General features: G+C 40.4%; 1 protein-coding gene across 20 annotated transcripts in view; it reads left to right on the forward strand.

Moving 5' to 3' along the window:
* Positions 1 to 10,968: 10,968 nt before the first annotated feature.
* The window catches only part of vldlr (very low density lipoprotein receptor), a 42,122-nt gene continuing 35,527 nt past the window's right edge, over positions 10,969 to 17,563 (forward strand). For 6 of the 20 annotated variants that reach the window (XM_035391452.1, XM_035391450.1, XM_035391453.1 and 3 more), the window contains exon 1: positions 10,972 to 11,295. In XM_035391452.1, coding sequence (XP_035247343.1) covers positions 11,229 to 11,295 — 67 coding nt within the window. In that variant the 5' untranslated portion in view covers positions 10,972 to 11,228. Of the gene's footprint in view, positions 11,296 to 17,563 lie in introns of all 20 variants that reach the window. The other 14 variants (XM_035391439.1, XM_035391442.1, XM_035391443.1 and 11 more) reach the window with 4 other exon arrangements.

Consider the following 17,563-nt stretch of genomic DNA (forward strand, 5'->3'; position numbering starts at 1 on the left):
TCAGGTGCCCTGAACATAACGCAGGCTGCGTGAGACGAGTCTCATCTTACTACACTGGGTGGACGTTTGGTACAGAGACAGTGTGTGGCACAGAGACGGCGTGTGGCACAGAGACGGTGTGTGACACAGAGACGGCGGGTGGCACAGAGACGGCGTGTGGCACCAGCGGGACTCTGTGAAACCCTGTGCGCGTCAGGGCGGGCATTTACCGCCGGGAAAAGCAGCACCGCACCGGGAATAACGGTGAAGCGAGGGATCGGAGAGACATGACAGGAGAGCAGACGCAGGGAGAAAAGAGGGAGAAGAAGAGGTGGGGTTCCCCGGGAGACTAAGTTCTCTCTGTGACATGCCGAGCCCCCCCCCCCCCCCCCCCCCCCCCCGCCCCCCCCCCCCCGCCCCCCGCTTCGCAAACCCTGAACTGAGAGCTGCTCAAAGTGCCACGCAGCTGCCCTGACTGCGCGCCGGAACTTTCCGCAAAAGCTTCTGACCCGATGCACTGCTGAGAACGTGCTCGCCGCAGGGTCAGTCAGAACCGAGGATAGGCTCGGCCAATGAGAGCGGAGCACCGTACGGCGAGGCACGGACCGACGGCCCGCTGCTGTGACATCACGCAGAACAAACTCCCCTGACTGGCCACTGCTGTGACATCACGCCAAACAGACTCTCCTGACTGGCCACTGCTGTGACATCACGCAGAACAGACTCTCCTGACTGGCCACTGCTGTGACATCACACAGAAGAGACTCCCCTGACTGGCCACTGCTATGACATCACATGGAAAAGGCTCCCCTGATTGGCCGCTGCAGTGTGTTTCCTTCATACCTCACGGATGCGTGAAACAGTATCTGAAATTACACATGCTATGACTGTTAGCATTATGGTGCTATGGAAGCGACTGACACGCCAGAAATATAGTCGGATGGCAAGGGAAAAAAATTGTTCAGTTTTACCTGCAGTATGACGGCGAAATAATTTTTCTAAATTCATGAAATTGTTGGGCCTATCCAGGCTGTTCTTGTCTCGTGGCAAAAACACATCCCCTTAGCTTGGCCTATAAAGAAATGCTGATCACCCAAACACAGATACAGAGACCTTACTAAACATAAATATGCATTCTTAATATAGCCAATCCACAAATTGGAAAATAATTTTTTGCATATTATTGATGTAAGATCAATATATGTTCATGTAATGTAATGCATCACAAATCAAACATGTATTGTAGTTTTTTCTACAATATATGTATACAATTACAAATACAAAAGTAAAGATTATTTTAGCGAAATAATTGCACATAATTTTATAATGCGTAGAACACATTTTAATATTTTAGCATGTTTTAACATATTATTTTGTTGATACGGTTGTTCCCAGTTCCAGAATAGAATGTTACATTGGTTTACTGTGTAGTATGAGATACATATGCTGTGATATAATAATTCAGGTTCTCAAGCCATGGTAAAAAAAAAAAAAAAAGGTTTGCTTAAGTAAGCACTAAGCTCTGTTATGAAACAGGACCAATTCATGTTCAAGGTTGCCATTGAAGATTATATATCGTTGACACAACGGTTAAGGAATCTTCCAAAGTCATCCAAAGCTCATCATGTTTGATTACAAGAAACAGGCAAACTTTGTGTTCAAGTGTTTCAAAAAACAATTTTTAAATACAAATGGCTTAATGAATCTGTTGTTAAGTGTATCTGACATAAAGATCTGTACATTTGTTAGTGTTTGTAAATGGCATGTACATTCATTTTTGTAAAAAAAAAAGAAAGAAGAAACAGTTAAAATATGCTTTGTATAACTGTACATAATATTAAACTTATTATTTGATTGAAATCTTGCTGTTCTGTTGCTTATTCAGTGAAGTTGAATTCCAGACATGCGTTCCTTTTCACTGTACGTTCTCGCGGAGTTCTGCTGCAGCGCGTCGTACCGCCTGCGGGGGCAACGTGAAGTTCACTTTTTTTAAAACGTTAAATGAGCTGCCTGGAGCTGGAGAATGTCTGCCGTGTTACAGTCTCGATTCAGAAGTCTGCAGTTTTTAGTAGTTTTATATTTTTTCAGAGTCCAGAGCACGTGACAAATAAATGAGTTTTATATCTAACAGGTCCCAATAATCGCTTTACGGTCTTGTTGGTGTGCATGTGCACATCTTCATTTGCATGCAAATGCGTGTGTGTATGTGAGTGTATTTGTGTGCATAAGTGTATACGTGCTTTGCTTGTGTACGAGTGAACATATGATTGTGTGTGTGTGTGTGTGTGTGCACATGTGTGCTCCTATATACATATGCAAGTGTGTCTAGCATGTATGTGTGTTGTATAAGCAAGTGCATATTTGTCTGCATGTGTATTTGTGCACGTGCTGTAGCTGTAGATGTCCTGATCATGTAGATGTGCTGTAGCTGTAGATTTCCTGAGCATGTAGATGTGTTGTAGCTGTAGATGTTCTGAGCATGTAGATGTGTTGTAGCTGAAGATATCCTGATCATGTAGATGTGCTATAGCTGCAGATGTGTTGTAGATGTTCTGATAATGTAGATGTGCTGTGATGTGCTGAGCTGTGCAGGTTTGTGTCTTGTCTCATGGTAGCTGTGCTGTACTTGTAGCTGTGCCATGCCACTTTCTGTGTTGTGCTGTGATGTGCTGTGCTGTGCTGTGCATTTATGCCTATAATGTAGGCATGATGGCTGCAGAGGTGCTCTGGCTGGCTGAGTATGATGATCGATTGCCTGTGCAGAGCGCACGCCTCACATCCTCTCTGCCGAGCTGCTCTGAGCTGAAGATCCCCAGGGCTGTGTCTGGATAACTGTGTGAATGAGCCTTTTCTTCACTGTACTTCTTCACATTGTTTCATCTACGTATAGGATTAAGAAAATATTTAGGCATAGCCCTGTTTCATGGTATTCCACAGTTTTAAATTTTCATGCTCCTGAAATCACTGTCATTAAAATGACCACGCACAAAGCTGTGTGAAACAATGTCTAAACTATGACATTGATTAACATTTTTTTTAACCTGTGATTTTACAATACCACAACAGAGGAGATTGTCTTCCTGTCTTAAGGGGCGACATAGCTCAGGAGGTAAGACCGATTGTCTGGCAGTTGGAGCGTTGCCGGTTCAAACCCCGCCCGGGGCGTGTCGAAGTGTCCTTGAGCAAGACACCTAACCCCTAACTGCTCTGGCGAATGAGAGGCATCAATTGTAAAGCGCTTTGGATAAAAGCGCTATATAAATGCAGTCCATTTAAAATCTCATAGAATTCCATGCCTCCATAGTCTTGTGGCTATCAATCTGGCACCTCCATTCACCAGCACTGTGGTGTTAGGCGGTACCTAGTGGACATGCTATATGTGCATAGTTCAATTGAATGAGGGTGACCAATGCACCCGAGGCTTTCTCTTTGTTTGGAATCTCCAGAAGAGTCACTTGTTCAGATCTTAAAACTGCAGCAGATACGTGCCAGGCATGAAGCTTGCCGCTGGGACAAGTTGATTTGTGCCATTTATGATAACTTCCTGGTGAAATCTTTTGTACTGCCTAATATATTCGAATATAAATTGATATTTGAACAAACCAATTTGAATTTCATTCAGCTAGGCTTGATTCTACAGCAGTTTCAGGCCGAAATTCTGAAAGATTAGAAAGAGTATATCACCATTAAAAAATCGTGAAAAAAGCTTACTGCAACACTTTTTTTAAAATATACAAATGAATCGACCGATTTTTAAATTTCAGATGTCCCTTAATTCCACCAAAGCTTTACTATTGGGCAACATAATGAGTGAATAAGCCTATTAGCTGTGTTCGGATTTTCATTTAGGAGGGTGTGTCTTCAGAGAATGACCAGCAGATGGCGCCGTAAGTGATATAATAATAAATTCATGAACGGTACGGCGATAAATAAATCATGACAATATTCAATATGCAGAACATATACCTCCTGTGCAGTGAGGGAAAATCTGAAAATACGAATAAATAAAAAAAACAACATCTAATTCTGATGTTTAAACTCACAGAAAATAAGTCTCTCTCTTAGTTTTTGGCGCTGTCCTATCTCTTCTAAGACGTCTATAGCCTACCAGACGTATAGAAAATGGTAGTTCGGTATTATTCCGACATAACGCAGGCTATAGTTTGAAATGTAAAAAGCCTATAATAACGTCAGTGAGGACTCATTATCAGATAATTGCCAGATTCTGTTAAAGAGAATTAGCAGTGCGTATTGGACGCCCACAGACTACCATGATTGCAGTTCCCAAAAAAAGACTACATCAATTACAAGTTAATTATGAACATTAAATAATATGAAAACAGCACAATTTTGTATTTCGTGTTCAGTCTTTAAACATGATTAACACACGACGCTCTTATTCTGTGACAATCGTGCCTAAATGACAATAAAAAGATTAGTCTTTTTCCCCCAGAAATATGCACATATAAGGCTCTATATTACTATTGAAGTGGATTCTATTTAAAATATGCTTTTCAATCAATTGCATCACCGCTTGATTAATCCAACAGTATTGCGAGCATAAAACTTTTTTAAACCAATATCAGCGTGAACTGATTGTTGTTGTAGTCCTAAAGTCTATTTTAAGGGACACGTTTTGGGCCCTCTGGCTTCGTATCTAAATCACAGCTATGTGAAAGCGAACCCGTTCTAACAACCCTTTGAATTTTTTCATAGAAGGAGCCTACTGACCTTTTCTGCTTGTAAATGTGTTACAACCAGGTTGCATAATCTTATGATTAATTGAATGCATGCAAGGTCACGCAAGAGCAGCAAATAAACACAGTAGGTGGGCACTGTAAAATATTTCGCTATGCTTGTTAGAGATGTGGTCGCTAGTACAGCAGAGTCCACTCATCCATCACCAGGAAGGGAGAAATTCCCTCAGAAAAGGTGAGACTAGCTACAGCTCATATCCAATGATCAGTTTGGATCCCCAGACTTACTCCCTTTCTCATCTCCCTCTTCTGGCAACAAATCATCACATTCAAAACCTTTGTGCTAGCTTACTGGGCAGCTGAAGGGACAGCTCTGTTATATCTTCAGAAGATTGTCAGACCCTACACGCTTAACTGACCCCTCTATTCTGCTACCTCTGGGCATACGGCATCTGTTCTGGCCCCCTGGTGGCAGAATGAGCTTTCCACTGCAGTCAGGACAACAGAAACCCTGCCCATCTTCTGACACAGACTGACGACTAATATCTGTGAACCCTTTAAACATCCTTTCTCCTGTGGACCATTTAGGTATCCTTTCCTTTTTTCTTCTTTCTCTCTCTGGATTTGCTTTTGGATAATGCCATCCCTATAGCTGCGTAAAGATGTAATGATGGATAAGGTTAGGATGAGGGCAGGGGACACCAGGTCCTACAGATCAGTGCTCGTACCCTGAGATGCCTTAGGAATACACACTGACTACACTAAGTTGGCAGTCATCTGCTTATCTTAAGTTGTAAACCTGGCAGAGCTGTATTATTTTTACTTTGTCTCCCTAATGACACTTCAGTAACGGAAATGTAATTTGCTATTAGCCGGTGTATCAGACAACTGATGTTATCAGGGCTCCGGCTCCGGCCAGAATCTCTCCCTAAGACAGTCTGTGCAGTTTAAAAGGGCTTACATAAATTCTAGCCAGGGTGCCTTTTGCATGGGGGCTATTAATTGTTAAATTAATGTTAGAGATTATGCACTGCGCAGTTCAAGGGAGGAGGACTAGAATTGGCTTCCACACTTTAGTAAATCCATTTTCATTTTGGGCGAATGGGCAAGACTTTACAAATCTACTGATACTACTGCATAGCAGCTGGTGACTAGTGCTTGATCAGTATTAACCAATTATCCATTTTCTTGCCAGTAGAATTCATCGAGTTGTTTCTACTGGCAAGAAAATGCTTACAGTCACGCTAGCATAATGTAGCCTATGTTAATGTTTAATGAAAGTGTGCATCTAATTGAACATTAACAAACATTTATGCTTATTTGATATTGTATCTAGGCAAGATGTATTTGGCCCACACCAATCTGATATATGTGTGAACATCTACTAAAATGTTTTTCTGGCCATTTATTTTCAATTACATCACCCCTTGTGCATTTAAGTAGGTGCTAAGGTACTCCCTTAAATGCACTCAAGAGCTGCAATGGACAAGAGTTTGTGGGGTTTGGGCTTCTAATGGTAAAATACCAGATAAAAATACTGTGTGTGTGTGTGTGTGTGTGTGTGTGTGTATACAGTATGAGCTCCATAATGTTTGGGACGAAGACATATTGATTTGGCTCTGTACTCCACAATTTTAGATTTGTAATCAAACAATTCACACATGATTAAAGTGCACGCCCTTAGCTTACTAGGCTCTTTGTCGTTTCTGAGCTCACCAGTGTTTTCTTTCTTCTTAATGATGTTCCAAACTGTTGATTTTGGTTAGTCTAAGGTTTGGCCTATGTCTCTGTTTGTTTGTTTTTTTCTCATTTCACAGCATTTCATTGGCACAGCTCTGGTCCTCTTGTTTACAAATGCCAATAACAGGCTCCACAGGCAATCAAAAGGCTATAATCAAAACTAGATACAGAAAGCTTTCTTATACCTGCACTAAGGAAACAATTGAATACACCTGACTAAATAGAAATGCATGTGATACCCAGATTTGTCCCAAACATTATGATGCCCTGAAATCGCAGATATGAATTCTTTGTTTATAAATTGTGGAGTACAGAGCCAAATCAAGGAAAAATATGGCTTTGTCCCAATCATTATATATACATACACACACACACACACACACATATATATATATATTATTTGATGGGACAGTTACTAAGAAGAATGCAAATTAGGATGTGCATACTTCCTTCTTGGGTGGAGAGAAACTAGGTCAAAACTGGCCTTCGGGAGATTTAGTTCTGTTGGTAACTTGGAGAAGGTGCTGGGAAATTCTTCCGACTGTAAGGCTAATTTTCCCATTAATATCAAGCTGTTTCCAGTCATGTTACATTTCTGTCAGTAGAAACATCTGATGATGTGAGGTTTGCTCTATAAACTTGAAACATTTTCCTGTTAATAATTTAAGTGTTCAATTTAAAAGGGGAGACAGAGATTGAAAAAAGGATGGATGCATAGCTCATGATGCTATGTGTCTAGATGCTGTGATATATTGCAGACAGGTATATGTCTTAACAACCATGCTCATTTCCATGCTCAAAAACCTGTGCAAATTTTCCTAGAAGCAGCCTAAGATGTTTTTGGTCTGGAGTATTACCATTGAGCAATCTGACCAATCTGGAGTTTGTTTTAAAGATGGCAATGGGATGTTAGAAAGATAGCCAAAAATATAAAAATATCTCATCTTCCTTGCATTGCATGCAAGGTCTGCATTACTCTAAACACTATGTTAAAATAGCAGTTATGTATATTAGTTTATATTATATTAAAATTTACAGAGTTCTCCATTTCAAACCCATGAGATAATGCTATGATTTAGCCCTGCCATCCTAGTCTTCCTTTTAGTTCTGCATTTTTGACTACAATTCTCCTTTGTGTCTGTCTCTTGTGTCCTGTCCCTGTGGGTCAGAGATCACGGACAGGGGCTGTGCCTTCACCTCTAAGACCCTTGTCAGTGACAACCTCACTGAAGGCTGATTTATCTAATTTATCTCTGGTATAGGATGTTTCTGTCCTCATTTGTCCACGGGTTTCATGAAGTGCTGTAAATGTCCCCGCCTTGTTTGGCACACCAACACAACAAACCTGTCTCCCCTCCAAACACTGATGGACGACAGAAGTGGCAGTTGGCAAGTCATTTACATTCCATTTGAAGTGCTCCTCCGTCCTTTTGTTTGTGAGGTTTGCATCACATCATCAGATGCAATAATAAACTGCTCTAATTTGTTGCATTTTAATATCATATTACACCTCAGATGCCAGTTTCATGTTTTCATGCTAATTGAACTACAACATTCACTCCTTGTCTTTCAAACAATATCATGTACTGCTTATTAGCTCTAGAAAGAACATAATATATTTGCTGCAGACAGATGTAACTTGTGTGTATAAACCCCAAACAACAAAAAACATTCTGGGGCTGAATATCCGTATTTCTTGATTAATCATGAAAAATCACAAGCTGTGAAATCAGCGCTACAACAGCACAAGGCTGAGGGCAGGCCCTGGTGGGTCTGGCCTGCATTGTTTTGACCTTTTCAGTCAGTCTCTTCTTTTAGCCTCGTTTCAGCTGTGGCTTGCTTTCAGCTCCTGCTAAAGCAGCCACCCTCTCAGCAGCACCTCCCGAGAGGGCAGCCTGTTTCTGAAGCTGCCAGCGTTTCTGCATCTACCTTCTGCGACGCTTGTGCATTTCAGCTGTAGGAATTTCTTAACAAAAATGACAGTGTTGAAGATAAAGATAACAAACGACAGAGTCAGGAGCTCCTTCATATGATTTAATAATACGACCAGTCGAGAAGAGGCACAAGTACAGTCTTCGAAAATATAAAGTCCAATATATGAGTTTATATAGTTTTCAGAGACAAAGAACTGTTGTCCCAGCCTGTGAGATTCATTTAATCACCATATGCAAACATTCCATTATTTGCCAATCATAAGTTAGGATCAGGGAGTCCATAACAAGGCTGACCATGCAGGCCTAGAGGTCCTCTAAACCCCTGAATCACTTTATATATACCACAGCTGGATTCTATTTCCTCTAACTTAGATTCCAACAGGAACAAGAAGAAGAAGAAGAAGAAAAAGAAGAAGAAGAAACTAATCTTATGGTATTGAGTATGTTTTTTTTTTCTTCAGTTGACATTTAATTAGTTTTGTCTTATCCTGCAAAGCAACAAAGTTCTCATACTGCCCACTGAAGGAGGACTTGGCATTGGTCCTTATGAGACCATGTTGCTTTCACAAGTAGCATGGAGATTTACACTGTGGTACAGTTGTTTAGTGGGCTACCAATCAGAAGTGAACTTGAAATGAATAGCCATTATATCAGAACAGAATATCAGAATAGCCAGGCATCATATCTGAACTCTAGCTCTTGTGTGTAGAAATAACATGCTTTACAGGAAAAGGAAATCGTATTTATACATTTGGAAAGAGTAAGTATTCATCTTCATCTTTTAACTTAATGAACATTTTAAATGCAAGAAAAAACAAGATGCACATAGTCTTTAAATAAGTGCTGTGCACGTGGTCTTCCAATCAGGGCTGTGCCCATGGTCTTCTGATCAGGGCTGCGCACGTGGTCTTCCAATCAGGGCTGTGCACGTGGTCTTCTAATCAAGGCTGTGCACGTGGTCTTCTAATCAGTGTTGTGCTGGTGAGAGGATGGAGAAATAGTGAGGAGGGAGGGGAGGAGGCTCTGTATAAAATTTGTATAATCAGGAAAATCAGTACCCCGAGAGCAGTGTAGTGGTGGCACTCTCGGTGTGGTCAGCCTCCGTACTTGCAGTGCTACACAGGCATGCACACCTCCGCAATTTTGTGCAGGTGCTGGGAATAAGAATACCAACTCACTGCTGTCACGCGCCCAAAGTGGTCTCCGGTGACCAGTCTGGGCAGTCACCGGATAGGGGTACACCTGAGCTACGGCTTTCAGGGTGTGGGAAAGCATGGTCATCTTGTGTTCACGGTCTGCAGAGCTAATGCAGCCTCTTGCATTTCTCACTTTCTAGGCCAGCACTAGGCTAGTAACTGAGAGACTGCAGGGTTGATTCCCAGATGGGGTACTGCCAATGTGCATTTGAGCAAAGTACTTAATCTAAATTGTTTCAGTATATATCCAGCTGTATAAATGAAAAGGTAAACTAAGTTGATCTGTATAAGGGCATCAGCTAAACTGATAAAATATATGTGTAGTTAAAAGTTCAGCAGGGGTGCTTCAGCTATTTGGAATAATTTAGACCTGTGGCTTGGATGTATAAACAGACCCTGTTGCTTTATCATTGTCATTTAAAGTGTTTGTTTGTTTGTTTGTTTGACTTTGATTTAAAAACTTTATTTAAGCTTCATTTGTTGTGCTTCTTTATTTGACTGCCAATGTGACAACATTGGTTAAGGCAGCGTTTTAGAAGCACTAGTGGGTTTATAAGACGAGGCAAAACAGTATTCCATTAACAACCTAAGTAATGCAATAATACTCCTTAAAACAGCCTCTACTGGGATACTAACATTCAGCCACACCTGTACAGTATGGTAATTGTAACTGGGTTATTGCGTGCTGTTGTCAGATGTGTTCAACACTGATGGGTTAAAATGAAAATGGGAAGGTCACGAGAGAGAAATGTGCCAAATTAAATTTTTAACGTTACTTGGCTGACATTGGCACGAGCGATAACATGCAACACAGATACAACCTCGCATCTGGCAGCAGTCATGCTGACGCAGTTCTCTGTGAACAGTTACAGTCCCTCGGTGACCAAAGCGTGTTTATTTTCTGATTAATGTAAATAAGGCCACCACTAATTCTCTTAATATAACAGAACAAAACAATGTACATTTTAGCAATTAGGCAAACGGATTCAAGACATCCTCGGAGAAATCGAAGTTACGTCACTTTCAACAACGTCAGCCTGATCAATTTGGGGGCGCAATAATGGACACCTGGTTACAATTAGCCTACTTGTCTGTTATAATTGGAGTTGTGTTTTGGGCGTCATCAACACTTGTAAACGAATTATCGGAACACTTCTTTTAGATTAATGTTTTTTAATGAATTTAATATCCAATTCAGTGTGGTGGTACGTGCCAAAGACCATATTCCAACAGTTTGCTAAAATTATAATGATCATTAATAGGTTGCTGTGGGCTAAATATATTGCAAAAGACCCAGAACAAATTTAAATAGTCGTATCAACAATAACAGCTGCCTAGAAAATATAGAATGAGCCTATATGATAAATCATAGCTGTTAGCGGTTCCGTTGAGGCGCTGAAAGGGTTAATTATGTGTAAATGACAAGTCGAGAGAGGAAAAAACCGAGCTCGACTGGCGCGGTTATTTGCTGCAGGTTCACGCCATCAGTAAATTAGGACATGGATTGCCGCTCTATAACCAGCTTGGCAAAACGGGGAAACTGAGCGTCGCTGACTAAATGAGATAAAAGCGCGTGTTTTACGGTGGTTTCTGTTTGTCCAACAGGCATATCGGGTAGTGCCACAATATCAGCGCAGAAGGACGAGGCCAGTGATCACTGCAAAGCTATAGCCTACCACGAAATGGTCACGTCTATTCTGGGGTTTCTTATTCTACCAATATGTCTTCAACAGTGTGGTTATGTTCAGGGTGAGTACATTTAAAGGTTAAGTCGTTTTTAGCGGTGAATTGCGTTCTGTTGCTTGTATACGGCGGTGCTAGTGGTCACGATTGCCACACTGCATTTGACACGGGTCTGAGAAATCTCATTTTTCTCCTTTCTCCTTCTCACCCGAAGTGTATATAGCCTCTATGCCCTGGTACATTTCAGCAGTATGTTTAGCTATATTTATAGGCCTGCACTACGTGTCTTTATTCTCTCCGGGAATATAAATGTCTACAAATAAACATTTTTGATTTTACGAGATTAAACCATTGTGTTTCTTCGCAATAACCATACTGTTTTATATATTGTCAGGTAGCTAAATGAACGAGCAGCTAATGCGTTTAGAATGCATCCGGAAAAGACGCACTTGCCTATGTTTAATTTGTAACCTCGAGCTGTTGTAACTGATATTCGCAACTTAAGGTGACATAGGAAAGGGCATATCATTTTATGGAATACTAATGTCTAAGGTTGCGTGAAATATAGTGTTTATTCCATGGGAACGTGTTTCTGGGGAGAAAATGGTCTTTGTTTGGACCAAAACCTAAATGAAAAGAATTAGCTTTTTGTTTGGTTTGTTTTATTCACGGTTTTTGAGCGGTTGTTTTTAAACTAAGGCCGAGCCTATTTTTTGTAAATTGCTCAGTCACTTAGTTATTAGTAAGACCGCATTTTCCCATGGAGGGGGTGGCCAATTGGTCATTAACAGGTGACTAAAATTACGTAGCGTTAAAGCGGTTTGTGGTACTTGTGCGTGTTACAGTCGGCCTAACCATACGGCATTTGTTGCTAGTTGTCATTGAACGCATAGGCAGCACTTTGTTCTACCGTGAAAATGACATTTGTTACACTGTCTAGCTTTAGCTACGTGCTATTGTTCCCGTCTCGCATGGTGTAGGCTGGGTTTTTTTGTTGTTGGTTGTTCAGGTTACATCAAATGGAGAGCTACGCAAGTCAGATGGAGCTGGCCTAATTTTAGAAAATTATTTAAATCTCCAGGAATAATTCGGAATACAGTACTGTATAATGAGATTGGGGGTCTGTAGATGGTTTCACGGAGGGGGGCGGGGAATAGCTAGACGGCAACACGCCGAGGAAAGCTGGTGATTCGCTCGCATAAAGTCCCGCTGTCAGAACGAGGCCCGCCTTGAAGCGCAATCAAAGCTTCTTACAGTGTAGTCGAGTTATGTTTCGTTATTTGTCTGTTTCCGGAAGAGTGCCGCAGGTTCACCTGTCATGGTTCTGCAGAGTAGTGCTGCTAGAGCTATTTTTCCCAAGTGCGTGTATTGATTCTGTTGACAAGATTTGCATCGATGGAAATGCAGACATTTTCTCTAAAACGAACAGTTGACGAAGGTCATTCAAAGCATTAGTCTGCTTTTGTGGTGTTCTTCATTTTAACGGACTGTTAGGACTACATTTTCTAGAATTGTTTATTGCACCTGGTATTCAGTCTTAGTTTGAATTAACTTATTGCAGTATGAGGTAGTTTTGAAGACCTCCATTGAACATGCAGTAACCAGGGCAACATGTTGAAAGGCAACTGATTTTACTTTTCTAAAGATAAATGACTATAGCTAAATAAATGATAAATGACTATGGCAAGGTATTACAGTTTTGCTGACACTTAACACCCCTTGAGCAATATATATTAATTGTCCGTGCTTCGTCTTGCAGAGGTTGGCATATTTGCAAAAATGCTTGTGGAGTTTTCACTGGGCTGTCCTCCCCCAAGGTAGGACAAATCAAGTGAATTGGGATTTACTGGCTTCAGTCCATATAATTTAATACAGTGGAGCACAATTGAATCCATTCAAACTCCTTTAAAATATATATATATATATATATATATTCTTAGAATTTATTAGGAGTATATTTGTTGCTAGGATCTTGCAATTCCATGTCTGCATTATGATTACTGATTTTGTATTGTGCAAATGCAAATTGGGAACAAAATGCAGTGTTATCTGTGCAGTTTGCAGATGACTACAGTTTTGCTGGAAGAGGTTTCTCATTACCAGTGTAAAAAAAATAAATAAATAAATAAAAATCCCATTTCCATTGTCTGCTGTAGTAAAGTAGCTTGTGATGTTTCCTTTGACATGATGTCTGTGTAATGGTGTCTGAATGAATTTCAGCTGAGCAATGTTGCCAGATTTTTTTTTTTTTTTTTTTGGGTGGGGGTTGGGTTTGGGGTTGAACAGAATCTCGATGTATGAGACTGAGGTCATGATTTGATTGGCTTTCAGAGGGCTTTAGAAATTAGCTTAATTTGTCCTTGTTTTTGTCTAAACAAATTGGAAGGGTGGTGGGTAAGCAATGGTAGTCTCCCACATGAAATCAATTCACTTTCATATTTGTCTGATGCTTAACCTTAGATGACCCTTGTTTGAGGTGGTGCAGCAAGTGGTTTGCAGGTTAAATTGGCATGAGTTTCTGCATTAACTGCAGCCTTAACACATCTGTCAAAACATGTCCCTTTGTCAAATGCAAGTGACTACTGAAAGGTTATATGGTGTCTTTTAATAGAAGTGAATGTACTGCAGTCATTAGTTGGAATTGACTTGGATCCTTTCAGTATGCAAAATTGTTACAAATGTGGTGGACGCATTCTTAATGGCTGAAAATGAATCCTCTTTAGAAAACTGTGGGTTCAGAATTTACTTTGGGTATTGGTTTTGGATGTACCCAGTTACGGGTGTGTTGGATAATCTCAGGTGAGCCTGGTTTTTTTTTTTTTTTTTTTTTCTTTTTCTTTTTTTCTCTCCCCTGTAGTAATTTTAATTGCATGCAAAACTTTGCTAAATTCTTTGTTTTATAATTTCCTTTGTCAAAACATTTAAGTAATCTTGAAGTTTGCTTTTGGTTTAGTGTAGTAAATTTAAACTTTCTTAGTTCTTTGTTGTACAAAAAAGAAATTAGGCCAAAGGGGTAGATGGAAAGACCTATCTGAGGATAGGAGTTTTATACTACACGCAAGTTTACGCAACACTGCAGCCTTGAAAAATGTAGATGAAAATTGGTGAGATTGTAAAACGGTCATTAAGATTTGAAGACCACTTTGCACAGTCAAGGTTTTGAGGAAATGTCTTGAACCAGTACTGTTGCAAAGCTGACTTCGTAATTAAAGTAGTTTCTCGGATCGGTATTGCTTACTGATTTTAAGATTAAAACCAAAAGCCACCGCACTGCAGTTCTTTGGCACAATCTTTTCTTTTAGTTTTATTTAATTGCCAGGGTCTCACACTTAAAATTGCTTTGCATTACTAGAACAAGTCCTGAAATGATTCCCTAACATTCCTGCTCAGATTTGGCAAAATGAGCTAGCAAAGCATGTTTTCATCTAGGCAAGACTTGTTAAAGAAAATTATAGTACTTTTGAGCAGGTAAAAATCTATGTTAAGTGCTATTCTTTCGTAGAGTTGGTTACTTGTTGGATGTTCAGAGTAAGCGTTCTTGGCTGCTGACCAGTGGTTCATTGTACAACCATTAATTGATTATTTGGTTACGTATTATAAAGATACAGTTGGAAGCAAATAAACATGAATTGCCTGCATTGCATGTTTCACACCTGAGAAAGTCTTACTTTTAACTTTTTTTTTTTTGTAATCAGGAAATTGATTTTCAAGACTCAATGTTTCTGAATGTTTAAGATCTGAAAAAATCATTTCAGCGCTGCCCAACCCTATTCATGAAGATCTACTGTCCTGTAGGTATTCATTTCAACCCCAATTTGGCACACCTGATGTTATTACTTGGCAGCTCAACAAGATCTGTAGCTGTTGAATGAGGTGCTTTGTTAGGGTTAGAGTAAACCTGCAGGACAGTTGGCCCTGAGGAGCAGGGTTGGGTGGCCCTGCTTTATTTCCTGATTGGGTTAATAATTGCTTTGCTAATTCATACAAGTCTTCAGTCTCACTTCATACCCTTTAAGAAATTGACACTTTTAGTACATATCACTATGTGACTGTAGGATACGTATGCCATGAGATCTTGTAAGTTACCACATGAAGGTGCAGGGCAGTTTTGCAGAGATGCTGTGCTGCAAAACGCATCTAATGGTCTGGTCTAAAATGGACATGTGTCACTGTCACCTTCTAAGCTGGTTGATTTATGTGGTTTGCTTTATGTACAGTGCTGTAGCTGTTGGGTGCTGGACTTTTCCATTACCCAAATGCTTTCCTCCCACCGTTAGTGAAAGTAGTGTGGCCCATCAGTCTGCAGGGGTTTCATGTGCCCTCATCATAAACGTGTACACTGCTGAACTGGATTTTATCACTTTGCAGAAAGGGAAGCACTGCCATTCAAAGTGCATTGGTAACAACCAATAGAATAACCGTGACTGTGATTGGAGGATACCTCCTGGCCACTTCCTGGTAATTCCCACAGGTATCCCAGAAGCACAGACGGCTGTCACCGACATACTTTGATTGGTAGAGCTGTGTGTGATGTCCTCTTGCTCATAAGAATTTCTCAAAGGGTGGCATCATGACTCCCATTATTACCATGCTAAATGGGAAATGGAACATTGTTTGAGCTGCAATATTTACACACCGTGCACACTTGTGCTGTACTGGCAGTGGATCTGTACCTCTGCCATGTCCTTGTAGTCCCAGAGCACTTTGTGGCTGGTCTGTGCTCTGATACCATAGCCCATGTATATTAAACAGGCCTAGTTGGAACTGCTGCTGCCATGGTAATTTTGCCCCTGGCACACCTGTCTCCTCTTCTCTGGGCCTACCTTTTTCCTCCTGAATTTCCACTGCTATTTTTAAAGGTGCACGTGTTAAAGATCAGGCACACTTCTGACATAAGAGCATTTACAAAGCTTTTTAAGACGAGCTTTGGATACACCTCTGCCAAAAGCTGGGAAACAATGAGTAATGCTACTTTTTATTAAAATGGCCAAAAGCAAATTATTAAACTGTCGCAACAACTACTTTTCACATTGAATGTAAATGTTAAATTGGCTGTGGAAAGCCATGGGTTTGCAATAATTCACTAGTGTGTATTGAAGTGTTGAGTTCATTCAAATTGAATTGCCTTGTAATATGTGAAAACCGACTGTGTAGAATGGAAGGGGAGGGGGGTTTGTTCAGTGAAAATTGGTTAACCTTCTACTTATGAGGTCTAGTATGAATATCTGTTGGAAGCCTACCAGGCGCATCATTTTACATGAAACATTTGGCAGATGTTCTCATCCTGAGTACATGTAAAAATGTTTGGCCAGGAACAGATAGTACAATGCTGTAAATGTCTCAATGGGTAGTATTCATTGCATCATCTTACAAGTGCAGTACCGCAGTAGATAAGGTCTGTCTTTAAATTGACACTGAAGTGAGAATTCCTAGGCTAGTTTCTCAGGTTGTGAGGTTCTGGAGGACAGTTTCTCAGTCTACTCTAAAGTTGCATGTTTTCAGACCAGTTTAAAATAATTTTTAAATTGAGAACCTGGGCTCCCCAACCCTGGTCCTATAGAGGTGCTGGGTTTTTGCTTTTCTGTCTACAACCAATTTAGACCCAACTAACCAGTGTCGTGTTCACCAATGAACTGCTTTAATTGGTAAATTCAATGCAGAGAAACCGTGAAAGTCCGGATACATTGCAGCTCTGTATGTCCAGATGAGTGTGGGATTGTGCTGTATCTTAGAAGTTCACTGCCAGAGGTGCCTAGCATAATCTGCTTAACATGATCTTTGGTGTACACATTCTCCAGACAGTGGTACCAGATGGTGTTGAAATTTGTACGTCTGTCGGATTTTCCACATTGAAGTTGAATTTCTGGTTTACTCAATGTTTTTCAATGAGTAACTGAATGAGTGTCTAGATGTTTAGCTAATTCTTTCATGCAGTTGGTTCTGATGGATGTCTTGTGAAATTATGGTTCAGGATCAATGTAGCTAATGGAAGCAGCATGTAGTAAAAATATACTGATCCATGATTAGATGTTTCCATACAAGGCATCTATGTCTGTGTACCACATGTGCCTTACCACAGCTTGGTGTGTTTTGTATCATTGTTTTGCTTTATGTAGCTTTGCAGCTTATACACTGGGTTTTGCTGAATTAAAATGGGGAAAATGGTTGCATGAGGTAGTTGATACTTGAGTATGGGGAAAATAAAGACTCCAGGACATTCTAACTTAACCTGTAATGGCACTGATTTTCAGTATTCCTGTGCTTTGTGAAGTGGTGGTGAAAATAAAGGTAATAGCCTATGTGATGCTCTAGATACTGTGTCTGAGCTGACAGG

The sequence above is a fragment of the Anguilla anguilla genome, chromosome 14 (assembly GCF_013347855.1).
Source record: "Anguilla anguilla isolate fAngAng1 chromosome 14, fAngAng1.pri, whole genome shotgun sequence".
Lineage (NCBI taxonomy): Eukaryota > Metazoa > Chordata > Actinopteri > Anguilliformes > Anguillidae > Anguilla > Anguilla anguilla.